The sequence below is a fragment of the Pleurodeles waltl genome, chromosome 11 (genome assembly GCF_031143425.1).
Source record: "Pleurodeles waltl isolate 20211129_DDA chromosome 11, aPleWal1.hap1.20221129, whole genome shotgun sequence".
NCBI classification, from domain to species: domain Eukaryota; kingdom Metazoa; phylum Chordata; class Amphibia; order Caudata; family Salamandridae; genus Pleurodeles; species Pleurodeles waltl.
The window spans coordinates 927,309,722-927,325,452 of record NC_090450.1 but is presented as its reverse complement, the minus strand read 5'-3'; the positions used below and the strand labels follow the sequence as shown (position 1 = coordinate 927,325,452).

At 44.0% G+C, this 15,731-nt stretch overlaps 1 protein-coding gene across 3 annotated transcripts in view; it reads right to left on the bottom strand.

Moving 5' to 3' along the window:
- Positions 1-14,883, bottom strand: part of KMT5A (lysine methyltransferase 5A) — a 34,909-nt gene extending 20,026 nt beyond the window's left edge. The window contains exons 1-2 of one of the 3 annotated variants that reach the window (XM_069215000.1): positions 14,713-14,883; positions 7,774-7,871 (exon numbers count right to left, since the gene is read on the bottom strand). In XM_069215000.1, coding sequence (XP_069071101.1) covers positions 7,774-7,863 — 90 coding nt within the window. In that variant the 5' untranslated portion in view covers positions 7,864-7,871; positions 14,713-14,883. The other 2 variants (XM_069214999.1, XM_069214998.1) reach the window with 2 other exon arrangements.
- Between the last annotated feature and the right edge of the window lie 848 nt (positions 14,884-15,731).

The window sequence follows — 15,731 nt, the reverse complement described above, 5'->3', positions numbered from 1 at the left end:
GGGGGGGGGGAAAAGAGATGTGCCTGATCAGATACATTTATGCAAACAAACAATACATTTAAGCACCTAAGTAGTTCCCAAACTTTAGACCCACTTTTTAGATCAACAACCTTTTGTGATCTAATGGCTATGAATTTAACTACAGCATCGTATTGTAGCGCAGTCATTTACGGAAAGCATATTCTCCATTGTAATAGCCACTAACTTTGACCAGACAGTTTTACTGATAACATTTTATAGAGCAATACACTCAAATGATAATGTGTGGAAATGGGGTTTGTGTGAATATTTATCATTTGTGAATCACCAAGTTTTTTTTTATGGGTTTTAATCCTACTAAAATCTGTTTACAGCACACTTCAGAATTGCAGGAAAAGGACTTAATTTTTGCTTTCCTGACTGCATACTGTTTACATGTTGCAAAAAAAAAAAAAATAATAATAATACTACTAAAATTGTCACATAGTTCTCCTCACTTTGCAGTCAGAGGAAAAAAAAGATAACCCATGTTAATTGAATAAGCAGCAAGTTGTCAAAATATATAATCTGATTTTGACCTATTCTCATTGAAGCACAGCAAATGTGACAAGATAAACAGAGAATTTAGAGGCATCTATTTACTGCTGAGACTTGTTGCGACCAACCAGTAGGTAGCGACATAGCATGGGAAGCACTGGAGTGGAGTATAATTTGTGCCAGAATTTTTTTTATATATTTGAAGAGGAAAATAGAGATGGGATATTCAATGGAGCTATGAAAAAGTGGGATATCAGTGGGGTGAATGAAAATGAAAAAAAAAAAAACACACACACACACACACACACACACACACACACACCCACCCCCACCTTAAAGTGTATGCATGCAAATCAAACTAAACGAAGTCCCAAATCCTGACCAATTCATCTCTAGTATCACGGTATGATGGTCACATGAGAAATATTTGCACAATTCTTGTGAGTCATGGTATTCAAGTTGGCCGCAAAGAGGATAGTGGCCCATAATATATTATTTAAGTGCAAGATTACTTACGCCTGCCATTTTGTTTGTCTATAAATCAGAGGGGGCTGTTCTGGATTTATCACTCCGCAAAAGAAGCCTAGGCCATGTTTTTTTTTTTCCCCCTGAGTGGGATTTATCAGATATACAGATGGGAGCCTGCATTACAGGATGCAACCTTCAAATACAATGTCAGACTAGTATTAATTATGACAATATGTTTCGCAATGACCCTCTTAGTTATTGTTCACATTAAAGGAAGAAGGGCATACAATCACAGGTGCCACTGGACAGCTACCACAGAAGATGCTGTTGTCTAGTCTGCATTAGGAAGGGTAAAAACGCAAAAAGGTCTTAGAGGCTCACTGATAAACAGCCATGCACAAAAAGCCATCACAATCAAATGTGAATTCCACTTTATAATGCCAAACTAGGGGTTACTTGCCCGCCAGCCAAACTTATGAAGAGGCCACCAACACAAGTTGCCTTAAAAACGAGGAGTGTACGCCTGTAGCCCAAGTGAAACATACCCCTCCCCGATAGTCGGGAATATACATTTATTTAGGAGAAGATCTCACATCTGGATCCATTACACGTTTGACATGAGCCAGCCTACAACAGCCTCAGGAGAAGCAGCAACGCTGCACAACCTCGACATTAGGTGATCATGCTGGGTTTGTGCTTCCCAAGGCCTGCCCTAGAAATTCAAAAGATTCAAGCCATCCGATTGGCCAGACCTGTTCGTTAGGGGATTACCTTCGCCCCTGCATGTCCTTTGTTCAATATTTCAATTCTGCAATTAAGGAAGACCTGAGAACCAACTTAAAGAACACAGACTTATTTCATTCAAGTCAATACAGCCCTGGTGCTCATGGCCGTTCGTTCTTTTAACAAGACAGTAAAGTTATTAAATGTGTAATGCTAGTTGGAAAAAAAAAAAAAAATTTAACATTTTAATCCAAGTGTGTGAAAGCAGAGGATAAGGAATCTCATTCAAGACTTAATCCAATTGCCCTTATATAAACACATAATGATCGTAAAAGTCATCTCTGCAGGTTAACTTTGGCCCGCCCCTCCAACCTGTCCATGTCTCACTGCCCCAGCATGCAATTAACCAGTGGGTTCGGTGTGGAGGTCACTGCATCTACAGTAATCCAAAACAGGGTTCTTATGTTACTGTCTACTAAAGCACGTCACAGAGCATTTGTCAAATATTTCCCAGCAGTAAGTCCCATTATGTATGTGAGTATTTCATCTCAGTCCCCACCACCAGCTGGAGTCACCCTGCCTAAATTTAGAATGAACCCTTGTCCTAGTTTTATTTTTGGCCTATTACCTTTTTCCTCCCTGTTTATCAACGTATTCCCTACTCATATATAGTTGTTTTAACTTGCCTAGTTGACACGTGCCCTATTTGCACGTAGGCAAGTCCTAAGTCAGTTTCACAAGTATTTGCTAACTCCAGAATTTATTTGATACAGCAGGAAAAATATACAGATGAAGTGATAAGGCAGGAAGCAAACAAACAGAAAAATCAGGGTTAGGTTACTGCCACATACAAAAAAAAAATATTTTATATATTTATTTGAGCACAATACCACTCTGGATATACACTTTCTTAGGTTTGTTAAATTATTTTTCTTTTGATAATTTAGTACATCTGTATCAGAGGTGATCTTTTGTAACTCAATTCATCCAAAGGGCATCAGGATGGTTGCAGTTTCCGGGTGGGTGTCTAGAAGCAATTCTATCCACCATTGTTCAGACAGTGCGCAGCTGTCTGGTTTGCAAAACACATCTTGAGGACATTCAGAAAGCCGACCTAGGAATGCATTCTACCAGTTGCTTGCCATTGGCTTTATGGTTTGTAACTCATGTTTTCTTGCGTCCCATTAGCTGGCTTAATTTGTTTTAGGCTGTCAAACTTAAGTTTGTACCATCCCTTGCCCAAACCTTATTTACATTATCATTCAGAGTGCTCCCTTTCTGTAAACAGGTCGCAAATCTTGTTCTTATTTTGTCACATTTGCTGTGCTTTCAAAGACTTGTGTCAAATGTCAGGTGCTGTGTTCCAAGGGCGCTGGTTTAATTTTCTTCTCTGGCTTCAAAGTGAAAGGATTTATGTGACAATCTTGTTGGAGCAAAAACAAGAAGTGATGGACGGAATGCTGAACATTGTCAAACACTCACCCCCAGTCATAGATCTGGGTTTAATCCATCGTTCTTTTGCTCACCATGCCACACCAGTTTGGACCCAGCCATAGGCAAATCAGTCTTGACCCTGTTCCTCATGGGGACAGTCCAGACCGAACTGCCAAGCCAGGTCCTCACTGGACCGGAAACAAGCATCCTGGGACCGGTTTCGGGGTTTCACCCCTCATCAGCCAGGCTAGCTTGAATTCAGTGGCATGGGAAGCACGGGACCCACATCTGGGCATACCCTTCCCACTTAGGTTGGATACCAGAGGTAGGAAAGAGTTTTTCCTCCCCTCTCCCCAGCACACAACAACATTTAAATAAACTGTGGACGTATTTCAGAATTGGGAACACAAATGAAGCACATTTTTTTTTGCTCTTTCTGAAGTGTGTTGACAACAAATACTTTAATATGATCAAAAGGACTCATTACACTAGATGATGCAATTTCCACACATTTTCACCTGTGCACTGTATAGTTCTATTAGTAAAACTGTATGTCTCCGCAAATGTAATGGTCATTTCAATTGAAATGTGTAGTCTGTAATGGCAGAGTGCCACCACACCATAAATACGCCACTGTACGCCACTCCAACTTTTTGCCACTGCACTCTGTACCACTATGCTCTATGGCAATGCACTCTTCACCACATCAAACTATTCTACACAACTTCACTCTACGCAAGTCTGCAACACGGCACTCTATGCCACTGCACTTTACGCCAATCCACTGTACACCCCTCTAATCTACATCACTGCTCAACACCAATTTACTCTTGCCATTATACTATACGCCACTCTACACAACTGCAGTATACCCTGCACCACACCACTCTAGTAAACACTGAACTCTACATCACCGCTCTTTATGCCACTCTACACCACTGCACTTCCACGCTCCACAGCATTCAATGATGCTGCATTGTACGCTGAATTCAATGCCATGGCACTCTACGCCACTATACTCTGCAACACTATGCCAATGCACTCCACACCACTTCACCCTTTGCTACTCCAGTGTATGACACTCTATGCAACCGCACACTGCGCCACTCAATAAACACTCTCTGCCACTCCATGTCACTAAATTTTAGTCATGCTGAACAGCAGTCACGCTAGTGTGCAACATGGCTATAGCACATTGACTAAGCCAATGGCTCTTGCATAGGCAAAAGTTATTGGGTTTGCCAATGCTTATTTGTTGCAGCAGCCTAACATATCTTGGATTTTCAGATAGGTAGTGTTATTCATATTTTGAAAACCTTACTGTAGAACAGAGGTGTCTACACTGAGCGCATGTAAAGGGAAAGGGTCCCCCTTCAACCAACAAAACTGTTTACGTCCAATTTGCATTTTTTGTACGTGGCTCTGTGACTTAAAGACAACGGATTGATCTTCATATGTGACTGGGTACACCAAGCACTCACAGAAGCGTTGCTTCTCTTCCAGCCATAAAGAAAGTGAAATGAGAGGATAATCTATGGAGGAATGTAAAAGGCTTTTTAAAGAAAGAAAAAAAAAAAAAAAAAAAAAAAAAAAAAAAAAAAACACACACACACACACACAATCTTATTTGATTCACTGCATGCTTCCAGTGCTAGAGCATGCTGAAGTGGACCAAGAAACATGCGAGTGCACTGTATACACATTTCTAAACTGAGATATCTATCAGAAGTCACATTGGATGCACAAACTTGGTAAAAATAAATAAAGAGCCACCCGTAGGTGTGAAGACCCAGGTATCAGATAGACTGTAATGTGCCTTACTAAATCACACCTCATGTGGAGGTTTTTGGTGAGGTCAGAGGCACAAGGGTGTAAGTATAAACACGGCACCCCATGAACATGGAAAGCCTATTCTTTCTGCCCTCATCTTCCGCAGAATAAAAGGTACCAAGACTGACGACACAAAAATATCTACTCAAGGCCCTTTGTTGTTTGCCTGGAGCAAAGGAAGGTTAAGGAGCCTCCTAGCACTTCAGAAAACTCACTGACAAACCACCTGATTTTCATCACTAAAATAAGTGACATTTTCTGGGAGGAAAGGAAGGTGGCCAAACATGTGAAACATCATCGTAGAAGCCCTGGTAGTGTCTTGGGTAACGAGGGGACTTGACTAAACAGTAAGAAAGGGAGAAGTGCATATAGTAAAGTGCAAGCATGAATCCTCCTCTTTGCCAGTGCTTATAGCCCCCTCTAGCATTTTTAGATCAGCTCAGTTCTCATGTCAAATAAGCTCAAAAACAGTTTGTCCACTTGGAAACTGCCCATGTGTGGGAGCAAAAGCAGGGCGCAAACCAGCTTGAAATTATTATTTTCCTGCCAAGAGGTATTAGAAATCTGTATCTTAAAGGTAGCCAAGGTCCCCCTCCAGCTGCCATTTTGTGAACTCACCATGGTTAAGTTGAAATGCACAACTTCAAACTACCACTGTAGAGAGGAATATGCATTACATTTAATTTTAGAATTAAGTTTCACCCTCTGCGCTCAATGCAAAAATGCTGGGCAGCAAAGAATGCTTAAAGTCCATGCCTGTATTCGCAGAACCTACTAATTTTACGATATTTATGGCTTTTATGAGCCTTTGTATGCGAATAGAGCCAACAGTGCTGCAGAATGTTGGTTCTAAATGAAATATTTGTCTGATCTGGGCAGCATCTGTCCTTGCCTCCAGCCCTTTGAGCACATAGAGTAGTTCTAAATCATGAGGATAAAAGTTTTCAGACAATCAAATCAGTAGATTTGAAGAGCACTTCTTGTTACCCGACAGGGTCCAGTTGATCAGCCAAATAACCAGGTCTTCAGGGACTTTCAGAACTCTGCAAGATACAGGGAGGTACGGAGATGAAAGAGTAGCTTGTTCCATGTCTTCGCTGCTAGGTAGAAGTAGCGACCTCCACATTTGCTGCGTTAGATGAGGAGTTGAAGGTTAGAGAAAGGAAAGCGGAGTCAGAAGTTGAGGTGTTCCATGGCTGGGGTGATGTCATTTATGGATTCCTTCTGTATGATGGAGGCCACTCTGCTAGGATGGCAGATGTGGTCTTGGTGGGTGATCCAGTGTCCTTCGGGTATTGCAGTGGCCATGGCAGGCATGGAAGTGGGGTTGTGCCAGGGCTCAGTGGGGGAAGAGTATGCTGGTGTGAGGAGGTCCAAATATTGGTGGTGTGTTTGCTTAGTGACAATGTGTTGAGAAGGGCGCATGCAAGTTGGTGTTTTATTCAGGTGTTGTGGTAGGTGGCGTGGCAGTGGGTGCAGATGAAAGGTTTTAGTGTGGGTCAGTGCAGTGGCTGTTTGTTGAAGCATCGGGCTGGTTTGAGGGTGCAAGCTCGGAGGTGGCATGTTTGCAAGGGCAGAAAGACCACAGGTTGAGGTGCTGGGCACAGTCCAGGCATGGACAGGTGCAGACTGGCCTGCCTTTGGCATACCAGCTGCACAGACACACTCTGGCCTGCACTAAGTAGGTCCTGGAGTGGGCAGGGCAAACCCAGGCAGCAGCTGTGTCATTTGCTAAAAAACAGCGGCAAATGGATCAGGCTGGAACAAGCAGGAACTGGAGGCCATAAGCAAGTGTCAGGCTAAATGCCCAAAACTAGGACCAAAAAATAAATATATCTTTGTGGAGTGGGCATGCGACCATATGGACTTGACAGCAAATTGCTTCCAGAGAGAAAGAATAGGAATTAAAAGTAGTACACTTTACTAAAGCCACACTATATCCAGGTTATGTAGAATGGGCTCGAAATTTCGTTGGATATTCTAAAACAGTCCTTCACAAATATAAACAGTATTGATGGAGGAAGGTTTGGACATAAGTGCAAGCACCCAAGTTGGCATTACGAGTTCTAGGCTGCTTTACAAGTATAAAATGTCCTGCATTTTTTCGTTTGTTTTAATATATGCTATTAAACGCTTTGGTGAGATGCACTGCCATAGCTGACTGCAGGCTGCGTATCCTATCGAGCGCTGTGGTGGGTACGAACCTTCGAGAAATTTCTCACGGCAATACACCTTTCATGCTGTCCAAAGTCTACATTAAATATTGCAAGCACAGTTCTGAAGAAAATGTGGTGGTGGATTTTATTTGGGGCATTATTGCCAACTATTTCTCGTGCTTCGCTATACAACTACAACCACCCCAGCATACCATTCCATTCCATTCCATTTTTTGGTGATTGTCTGTAAACAAAACGTGCCCCTGCTTTGGAGCAGAAACTAAGCCACACAAACTACTATAAAAATATGCACAATGTCTGCTTATGTTGGTGGTTTTGCTAGTACAGCGCAGAGATTTACGATCTGGCATGGCTAGTGTTGTGTAGATGTTTGGATACGTGATAAATATTGGTTTACCGTCTATCTGCGGCCATGACAGACATGGATTGGGCTGGTAAAATACGACAAGTACTGAAAGTTGAAACGTGGTAAGGCAATCTAGAACTGGAAGCTTTATAGAAGGTCTGAGCGACAAGCAAACACGAATAACTGGTGGCAGAGAGTGTTTGCAGGTGCTGTGAACGTCATGCATGTGGACAGGAACGGACATATTACACAAGGAAAAGTTATTAAAAGAAAGCTGACCCCTTTCATTTTCGGGCGATTCTCGTTCGTGCCTCCTCCTCTCTGGCTCTCGGACACCTCTTCCGTTTTCCCTTCCTTGGATTTCGACATTTTCTTCCCTGGAGAAAATAAATGTTTCGTGTGATTTAGGCAGGAATAAAGCAAACCGCGCTCTTCAATTCATTCAGTGCCACCTCACCCAGCGCACAGGGCGGCCATATTTAAAGGGACTGAGACTCGGTGGCATCAGCCAAGAAGTGCCCTGAAATCAGGGCCCTGCCCAGAAGAGAGGGGCTGAGCCTCTGCAACTGCAGGGCCTGCACGGAGGGTGCTGGGGGCCTGCCAGAGCCCTGCCCAGCAGAGGGCTGAGCCTCAGCACACGGGGCGCTGGGAGCTAGGCCCTAGCCAGGAGGGAGGGGCACAGCGTACAGGCAGAGGGAGGCAGGCCCTGCCCCTTAAGGAGGGTTGGGGGCGAGGGCATGGGGAGACAGGCCATGCCCAGCGCAGGAGGGGGCGCGCCCGACGGAGGCCCTGCCCAGGACCCAGACAAGCAGAGTGGGAGAGCTCTGAACAGAGAGGTTGGACTCTGGAGGGTCCAAGCCCAACCCAGGGGGCTGAGCCAGCCGTACACGAGGAAGGGAGGGAAGGAGGGGCCGGGCTTCACTCTCCCACTAAGGGAAGAGGGCGAGCCCTAGGCACTGGGAGCCACGCACATGCCTACTAGAGGCGTGGGGAGAGCAGACGCAGGGCCTGCGCACTCAGACTGGCCCAGGTCCTTACCCAGCAGACAGGCCTGGCACGGTGCCCCTGCCCAGCTGAGGTGCCGAGGAAGGGATGGGGCAAGGCTGGGCGAAGACCCTACCCTAGCGGGAGGAAGGTATGAGGTGGTGAGGCCCAGAAGAGACCCAGGCCCCTTCCGGGCCTCCACACAGTGCTCTGTGAGGGGCCCGGGCTAACGTGCTCGAGAGCGCTGGAACTGCAGGCATGAGCATGGTGAGAGCCTGGGCCAAGGAGAACCGTAGGGAAGGAGGGCCCGGCTCAGCTGCGCCTGCAACGAGGATGCACTATCAGTATGAAAGGAAGTTCTGTCAAATAGTGTGAAGGCATGCAATATAACACTGGGTTGGGGGGCGGCATGGTTTTGGGAAGCACTTACTCAGTAAAGACAAGTGCTGCAGGGAGGTGCTGAGGCAGTGCACAACCAAAGGCTCTTGCAGGTTATGGGAGCATTCGCAGTAACGTATTACAGGGGTTTAGGGGGGGGTGGGGGGGGTTCTGAGAAAAAAAGACTGGGGGGCTTGTACTGCCAAAAGTACAGCGACGTGCACGGAAAACAGCAGAGCTACTAGTATGACATGCATGCAAGCAGCACGCGCTTCCGCAGCAGGGCTTGCGCCGAGGTAGGCAGAGCTGCGCGTGCTCTCCGTGACTTGTAGGTAAAGCAACAAGGTTACCGGTGTGAAAGCACGAGGTGAAAGCACTCGCCTCAGGGGTTGCCACGGAGAAGTAGTAGTGACACGAAGCAGGTGAAGAAGGCCTTGTGCCCTGCACGTACTCCGTAGAAGTGGCCAAATGGCTTCCCATTTAAAATTCACATTAACAGTTACATTTCTGAAACAGCAGCGACATACACAATTACACACATAAGAGCAACAGATAACGTCAGTAATTTCACCGAGACCTGGTTCCAGTGACACCAACAGAAAAGTATTACGTCAGAATGAACACAGCAAACCATGCAGTAAGCTACCCTCACGAGGTCATGGGTACGCAATACCGTGGTTATCACCTTAAATATAAATTCATGACCAGTAGATACTTAAGTAAACAGCCCGTTGCGAATGTACGCCCTTGGCCTACAAGCCAAGGCAGTCGGCAGGCACTAGGCAGCTTTCTCAGAAAGCAGAAAATGGAGAGAAGGCTTGAGAAGCTGAAACTAGGTTAACATGCATGGACAATGCCGATCGGTATGTTTTATGGTAATGTGAAACATTACAAGTAAAACGACATGGGAATAGATATAAATTTGTGTGGAAGCAAGGTAGTGTGGAATTATACTAGTGTAGGTTAAATGGTCCGGTGACATTTGCACTTGCAAGCCACACCTAAACATCCATGTAGGTTATGACTGCCCTCCTTTCATCTGTGCTGCTGCCAGAGAAAACATTATGTGGTTATCTAAGACACTTTAACAGTATTTTATTGTCAAGTGTCTTCCCTGAAAGTTCAAGCTATGAGAGCTGGATAAATAAAATGATCCCAGCTGGGTGCTAAGAATCTTTATTGCTAGATTAATTAACATCATTGTAACAGGCAGATATACTGGGGTAAGGTGTTAAACGACTTAAATATGATACTGGAGAGGGAGCTACAGCTCTCTGCTAGATTAGTTTTACTAGGGGTGATGGAGAATGTGATAAGATCCCGAGCGAGCCGCACTCTTGTTGGCATGACCCTGCTGATCGCCAAGAGAGACATCGCCACTGCCTGGAGCTTGCCCTCCGGTCCACCCTTACAAAAATGGAGAAGAGGAATGGACTGGTGCGCAAACCAGGAGAAGTGGGTGTATGAGTCGAGGGGATGCCCCCGGAAACACAAGAAAATATGGGGTGGATGCTTGGGGTCGTTGTCATAGGTTAAAGTGGGTGGCAATTCCCTCATTGTTGAATTTAGCGGAGAAAATGCGCATGCCTCCTGAAATGCCAAATGGTCAATGATACTTGGAGTTGAAACCTGCTGTGCTGTCTGTACCAAATGTTTGATGATTTTCATTTTGAAAACAATAAAATTTGTTTATAAACAAAAAATCATTGTAACAGAATACATGATGAGATGCCAATAAAAAAAAAACCAACAAAATTTAAAAAAAAAAAAACACAACTGCAAAAGTCGAAAAATTAAGATCTCAAAATACTTGAAAACAGTAGGGGTGAGAATTTTGTAGAGGACTGATTAAGGTTGTTGGAAAACCTATCTAACCAGGCTTGTTACGGTCATTAATAAAGCTGCCTGTTCAGATCCGGAAAGAAAGCAATCATTTGTAATATCATAGACAAGTTTAAAAAAATGAATTAATGAGAAGATGGTAAAACATGTGAACTATCATTTGCTAGTAGTCAACCAAGGCGCTATACTAATCACTCATTGTGGGCATTAATAAGGCTACCTGTTCTGATCCAGAAAGAAGACATTCATAAAAGGTATCATGAACAAGTTAAAAAAAACTGAATTCATAAGGAGATGGTAAAACATGTAAACTGTCATTTACCAGTTGTCAACCGGGGCGCTCTGCTATCAAACAATTACCGAGTCGGCCATGGTCAGTTTCTTGTGAAACTGTTGTAGAAACTTTACCCCCCTCAGCAGAATGGATTTGACTCTCACTTGAGCCAAGTTATTACCGCAAGTCTGCAGGAGCAGACATTGGGAGTTAAAAAAAAATTAAATAAATAAAACCTGTTTTAGCATCTTTCTTCTTTCCAGGCCTAGAGACGGACAGGTGCAAAAGGCGTGCAACAATGTTTCTCAATTATGGTCACATAATTCACACAGGCTTTGGTCCAGTTTAGACCTCCATGTGACTTGTTGTTTGCATTATGGATGCATTCTCTTTAAAGTTTCCTTCTATTTTAGGAAACTATACTATTTCCATTAACACTACGTATCAGCATATTGGATCTCTCCTTTATCCGGTTATAGGTATTCTCCTGGAGATCTGACAGAAATATCTCCCATACAATTATTTTGTTAAAAACGGCATCGTTCGAGCCTTGAAAAAGTCCGATAGGACGAAACACGTGTTGGCTGGTTTCTGTTTTCTCTTGTATTCATCTTTGATACATGGACATTTAGTCTCTTTGGAGTAGCATTTCAGATGATTAAAACTTCTTCTGCAACTTTATTTACACGGACTGACTATTTCTGTCAAGGAGTGCCCTGGTGTTGCTCTTTTCTTGCATCTTGTTTATACAGCACGTTACATAAGTGGTTCTCTAGGGTTTCATTTGTGTTTCTGTGTACTTACAAACCTGTGGTGGTTGGGTTTCCTTACCAGGTTGCACCCTGTGCCTTACTCTACAGATGAGTTAATACATTTGAGCGCTTTACTGTCAGATGTGCAAGCATTAGCATCAACCACCAACCCTTTCATTTTTTAAGTAACGTTGAATGGTTTATGGAGATGTTCTCTTCAGACAGTAGCCTCCATGATGCTTTAAGAAAGGCTTCCTTTAGCTGAAAGACCTGTTCTTTTTAAGCCCATCTCCAATCTGACCTGGGCCGGGGAGGTGCATTTTGGCAAGACTCTTAGAAGTTAGCACGTTTTTCTAATGACAAAGGCCACCACTTTTGTTAATTATGTTTGAATGATTCCAAATGAGGCATCACATAGGACACATCAAGTGACTAAGGGTCCGATTTAAAATTTCGGCAGGCGAGTTAACAGGCTTTTGGGATTTAGATTTCAGCAGATGGGCTATCTGTCACCATTGTGAGGGAGTAACCTGTCCCCCGAAATCTAAGGCCCCAAGACTCACAAGGGGCTGTCAGGTGGAGGATATGACTCCACTACACACCTCTGGTATCAACATGACACTTGGGGACACTGCCAAAGGACTCAGTCATAAATCAAGTCATCCAGTATATGGAATGAATTCACACGTGCACAAACCTCTCTAGTAATTTTTTTCCCACCCCCTATTTCAATGTCCCCAAACAGAAGACTAGCTTTAAATAAAGCCTCCTTCTGCATTGTGCGTGCACTCATCTTTATTCAAGCCGGCATCGAAATAGGCATCTGAAAACCAGTACTGGATGACAACGGCACCAAGACTAACGCAAAGCCACATGGTTAGCATTATGCAGAATCTTAATCCCAGTCCAAATAATTTCCATATTTTTTCCTCAGAAGTTCTGCAAATCCCCTGAAATACTCTTTTTTTGTTTTTTTTATCCAGCTAATGTCGCATATCTCCCTACACTCTCAACCATCACCTCCGAGAAGTGGCTGTAAATTAACCTAAAGATAATTGACCAAAACACATGGAAAAAATGTGTTCCAGTTGCCATGAATTAAAACTAGAGTTACCAGATCTCGCCCTTTCTTCAAGAACACCAGGTGTTAGACTTTGGCATTTTACCACAGCCGAAGTTGCGTGGCTCTGTAGTAAATCAGTATTCACTCAGCTGTACCAAGCACTGCCCAAACACCTCCGCCACATTGACTGCCAGTCCGAACTCCACTAAAATATGTTAACTCATAATAAATCCTTGATCCTTCCCCATGCTCATCTTGCAGCCCTGCCACACGCCTCCTCCCAGAATGTACTGTCATGTCAGCCAACAACTGGACACCAAAGAGGAAGACATAGGGAAAAAAAAAAAAAAAAAACACCCAGCATCTTTCCTCTACGTGGTATCCTTGGCCATACCAATGTACAGCCTAGTGCTTTATAGCTCGATGTGACACCTTACGCCAGTTCGGACTTTTTAGCCAACACATTTGCATGCCGAGGTTTGTAGCCCAATATATTTTTGGCAATTTGCGGCAAAATTCCGAAAACGCAGCCAAAAAGTAATAAAGGCTTGGTCCAATGGTTTAGTGTTATATTCAATCGGGGTAAAATGAGATTTCTCAGAATCGGGTGAGGATTATCACTGGCCCCAAAGTTAGTGAAATCTACACTTTCGAACTTTCTCACTGTGGCAAACTATAAACTATTGTCTGGGACATCAGCCCTGACTAGACAATTCATGCGTGGAGAGTGCTACAAGAAGGTAGCGACCGCTTTGCAACACTGCCTCGCACATACACATTTTAAAAATCTGACATTATGCATCCAGGAACTGTAACAGTATCAAGGGTCTGACAGCAATGTCCATGTAAAGGGAAAAAACAACCTGGAAGCACCTTTACTCTACAGCCCGAGTTTTTTGGACGCCTCAATAAAAGTAGTAACCTACGCTCCATGCTTATGACGTGTTCATTAAGGCAATCCTATTAATGCAGGTTTTGAAAAAGGTAAGTGCTATTTCTCGCCCACGAGAACGCCCTTCAAACGATTACAGGAGGCGGGGCTACCTGGCGCCTACACAGGAACGAAAGAAGGAACAGCCTAAACAGAGGAGGGCGCTGCTCCTCAGACCTCGCGCGCAGCGAATCTGTTCCAAAACTATACAATGTGCTATGTACAGTTACTAAAACACTGTTATGCTTACATTAAGGGCGTCACATTTAGTTTCTTGGGCGAGAGGAGAAACTCGTTCCCCGTAACTGGACAGCATCGGGTTGCACGTGGTTAACGTCGGTTTCACGTTTAAGTTCTTAGGCTTGGCATTTCAGGGCGCGGCCATTGCCCGGGGTTACTCCACCAGTACAGTTTTTTTTTTTTACCCCAATGGAATATTGCATTGTGGTACCTATAGTTTCGCTTAGCCTGAAACAAATCCAGCACACAAAATACGGATGCCGGAAATGCCATGATTTGGGCACTGGCGCTACGCCTGATACTGGACCATTTAATAGGAATGTTCGTGAAATTCCCAAAACAACTGAGCAGGTGCTGATTAAAAACGCCGTTGTACAACGAAAGAAATTAATATACTGCATGGACTTCACGCGTGTGCAGGCATCCCCCTCTTTTCGGGATCAGTATACCGACTCTCTCAAACCTGAAAAACATCCACCGACCACCCAGAACCCTGCTACCCACCTCACGACACCCTGAACATAAATACCTCCGGCCATGGTAGTTTAGCGCCAGCAGCAGACTTGGATAACCAGCCAGGGAAGTTGATAAGTAAAGCAGAAAGTAAAGTGATGCGGTCCCTTTAAATGTTTCAGACGCGAGCTGCAATACTGTTCAGCAATAGACTGACTATCTTAGTTATCATTGGCTGGTGCCTCTGCCATTCAAGGGTATTTAAAAATTGTGGTTGGTTCTCGGCAGCGATTAATCTCACCTCTCTGGAAGGTAAACCCCCTCCGGGTCTCGCTAGCCCTTTAACTCTCCGCGTGCCTTTTCAAATTTCCTTGTCCCTCTCCGATTGGTTGTTGGTTGAGAAACGTAGAACAACAGACTCGGTTGCCCTGGGAGAAGAAGGACGTCTCTGAAAAGCAGTGAGACGTAGAGGAAATACGTATGCAGCGCGTGGAAATAATTATGATCACTCTACGCTTTGACAAAGGCATCATGTTTGGCTTTTATATGAAGTTGCCTCGTGCTCCATTTAAGAACGTAGACGTGGTATATAGTATGTCCATTTCAAGAGCGTATGGTCAACATGTGAGAAGAGAGAAGTGATAAATGTCAGAAAAAAATGATTTTGTACATCCCTAATTGACTTGCGTTTATTAGGCGGACGTTTCAGTAGAGAGTAAGGTAAAACATAGCATTTTTTTGCTCTAAAATTGGCAGTGTTTGTATGTGCTCAGAGGTGCAAGTTTCCTGCACACGGATAGGAGCTGTGGCGCGCCCGAGCCGAACATACATGTTTATTTTAAGCAACACTCCTATTTTACGCATTACAATATGCCATTTTTTCCCTGGAAAAAATTTCTTTTTTAGGCTTTCCCACTCTTTTCGTTATCTCAAATGCACCTCAATGGAAAAAGTAAGGTGTCACATTTTGTTCCGTACTGCCTCTTTTTAATCTTCTCAAATAGCAGCATGTATACGTGCAACGGCAAAAAATACTTCCATACAAATGAGCCTGTTCAAGCGGCCACACCGTGCACCCTCAAAAGCAAAGTATAGATGGCATAGGGCATAAATAACAAATAAACTCCACACACGCAACTACTGGAGCATGGGCAGCAGCAGTGCAAGCCTACTTATAAGAATGCTATGTACAGACAGTAGTAGCCCATACATAGAGGAGGTAAAGTATGGGTAGGAAGTCACACATGCGTATGTTCCTCACACGCAAAACTACCAAATGGCCAGATATCAAGCATGATATCTGTGACCAGACCAGTGATG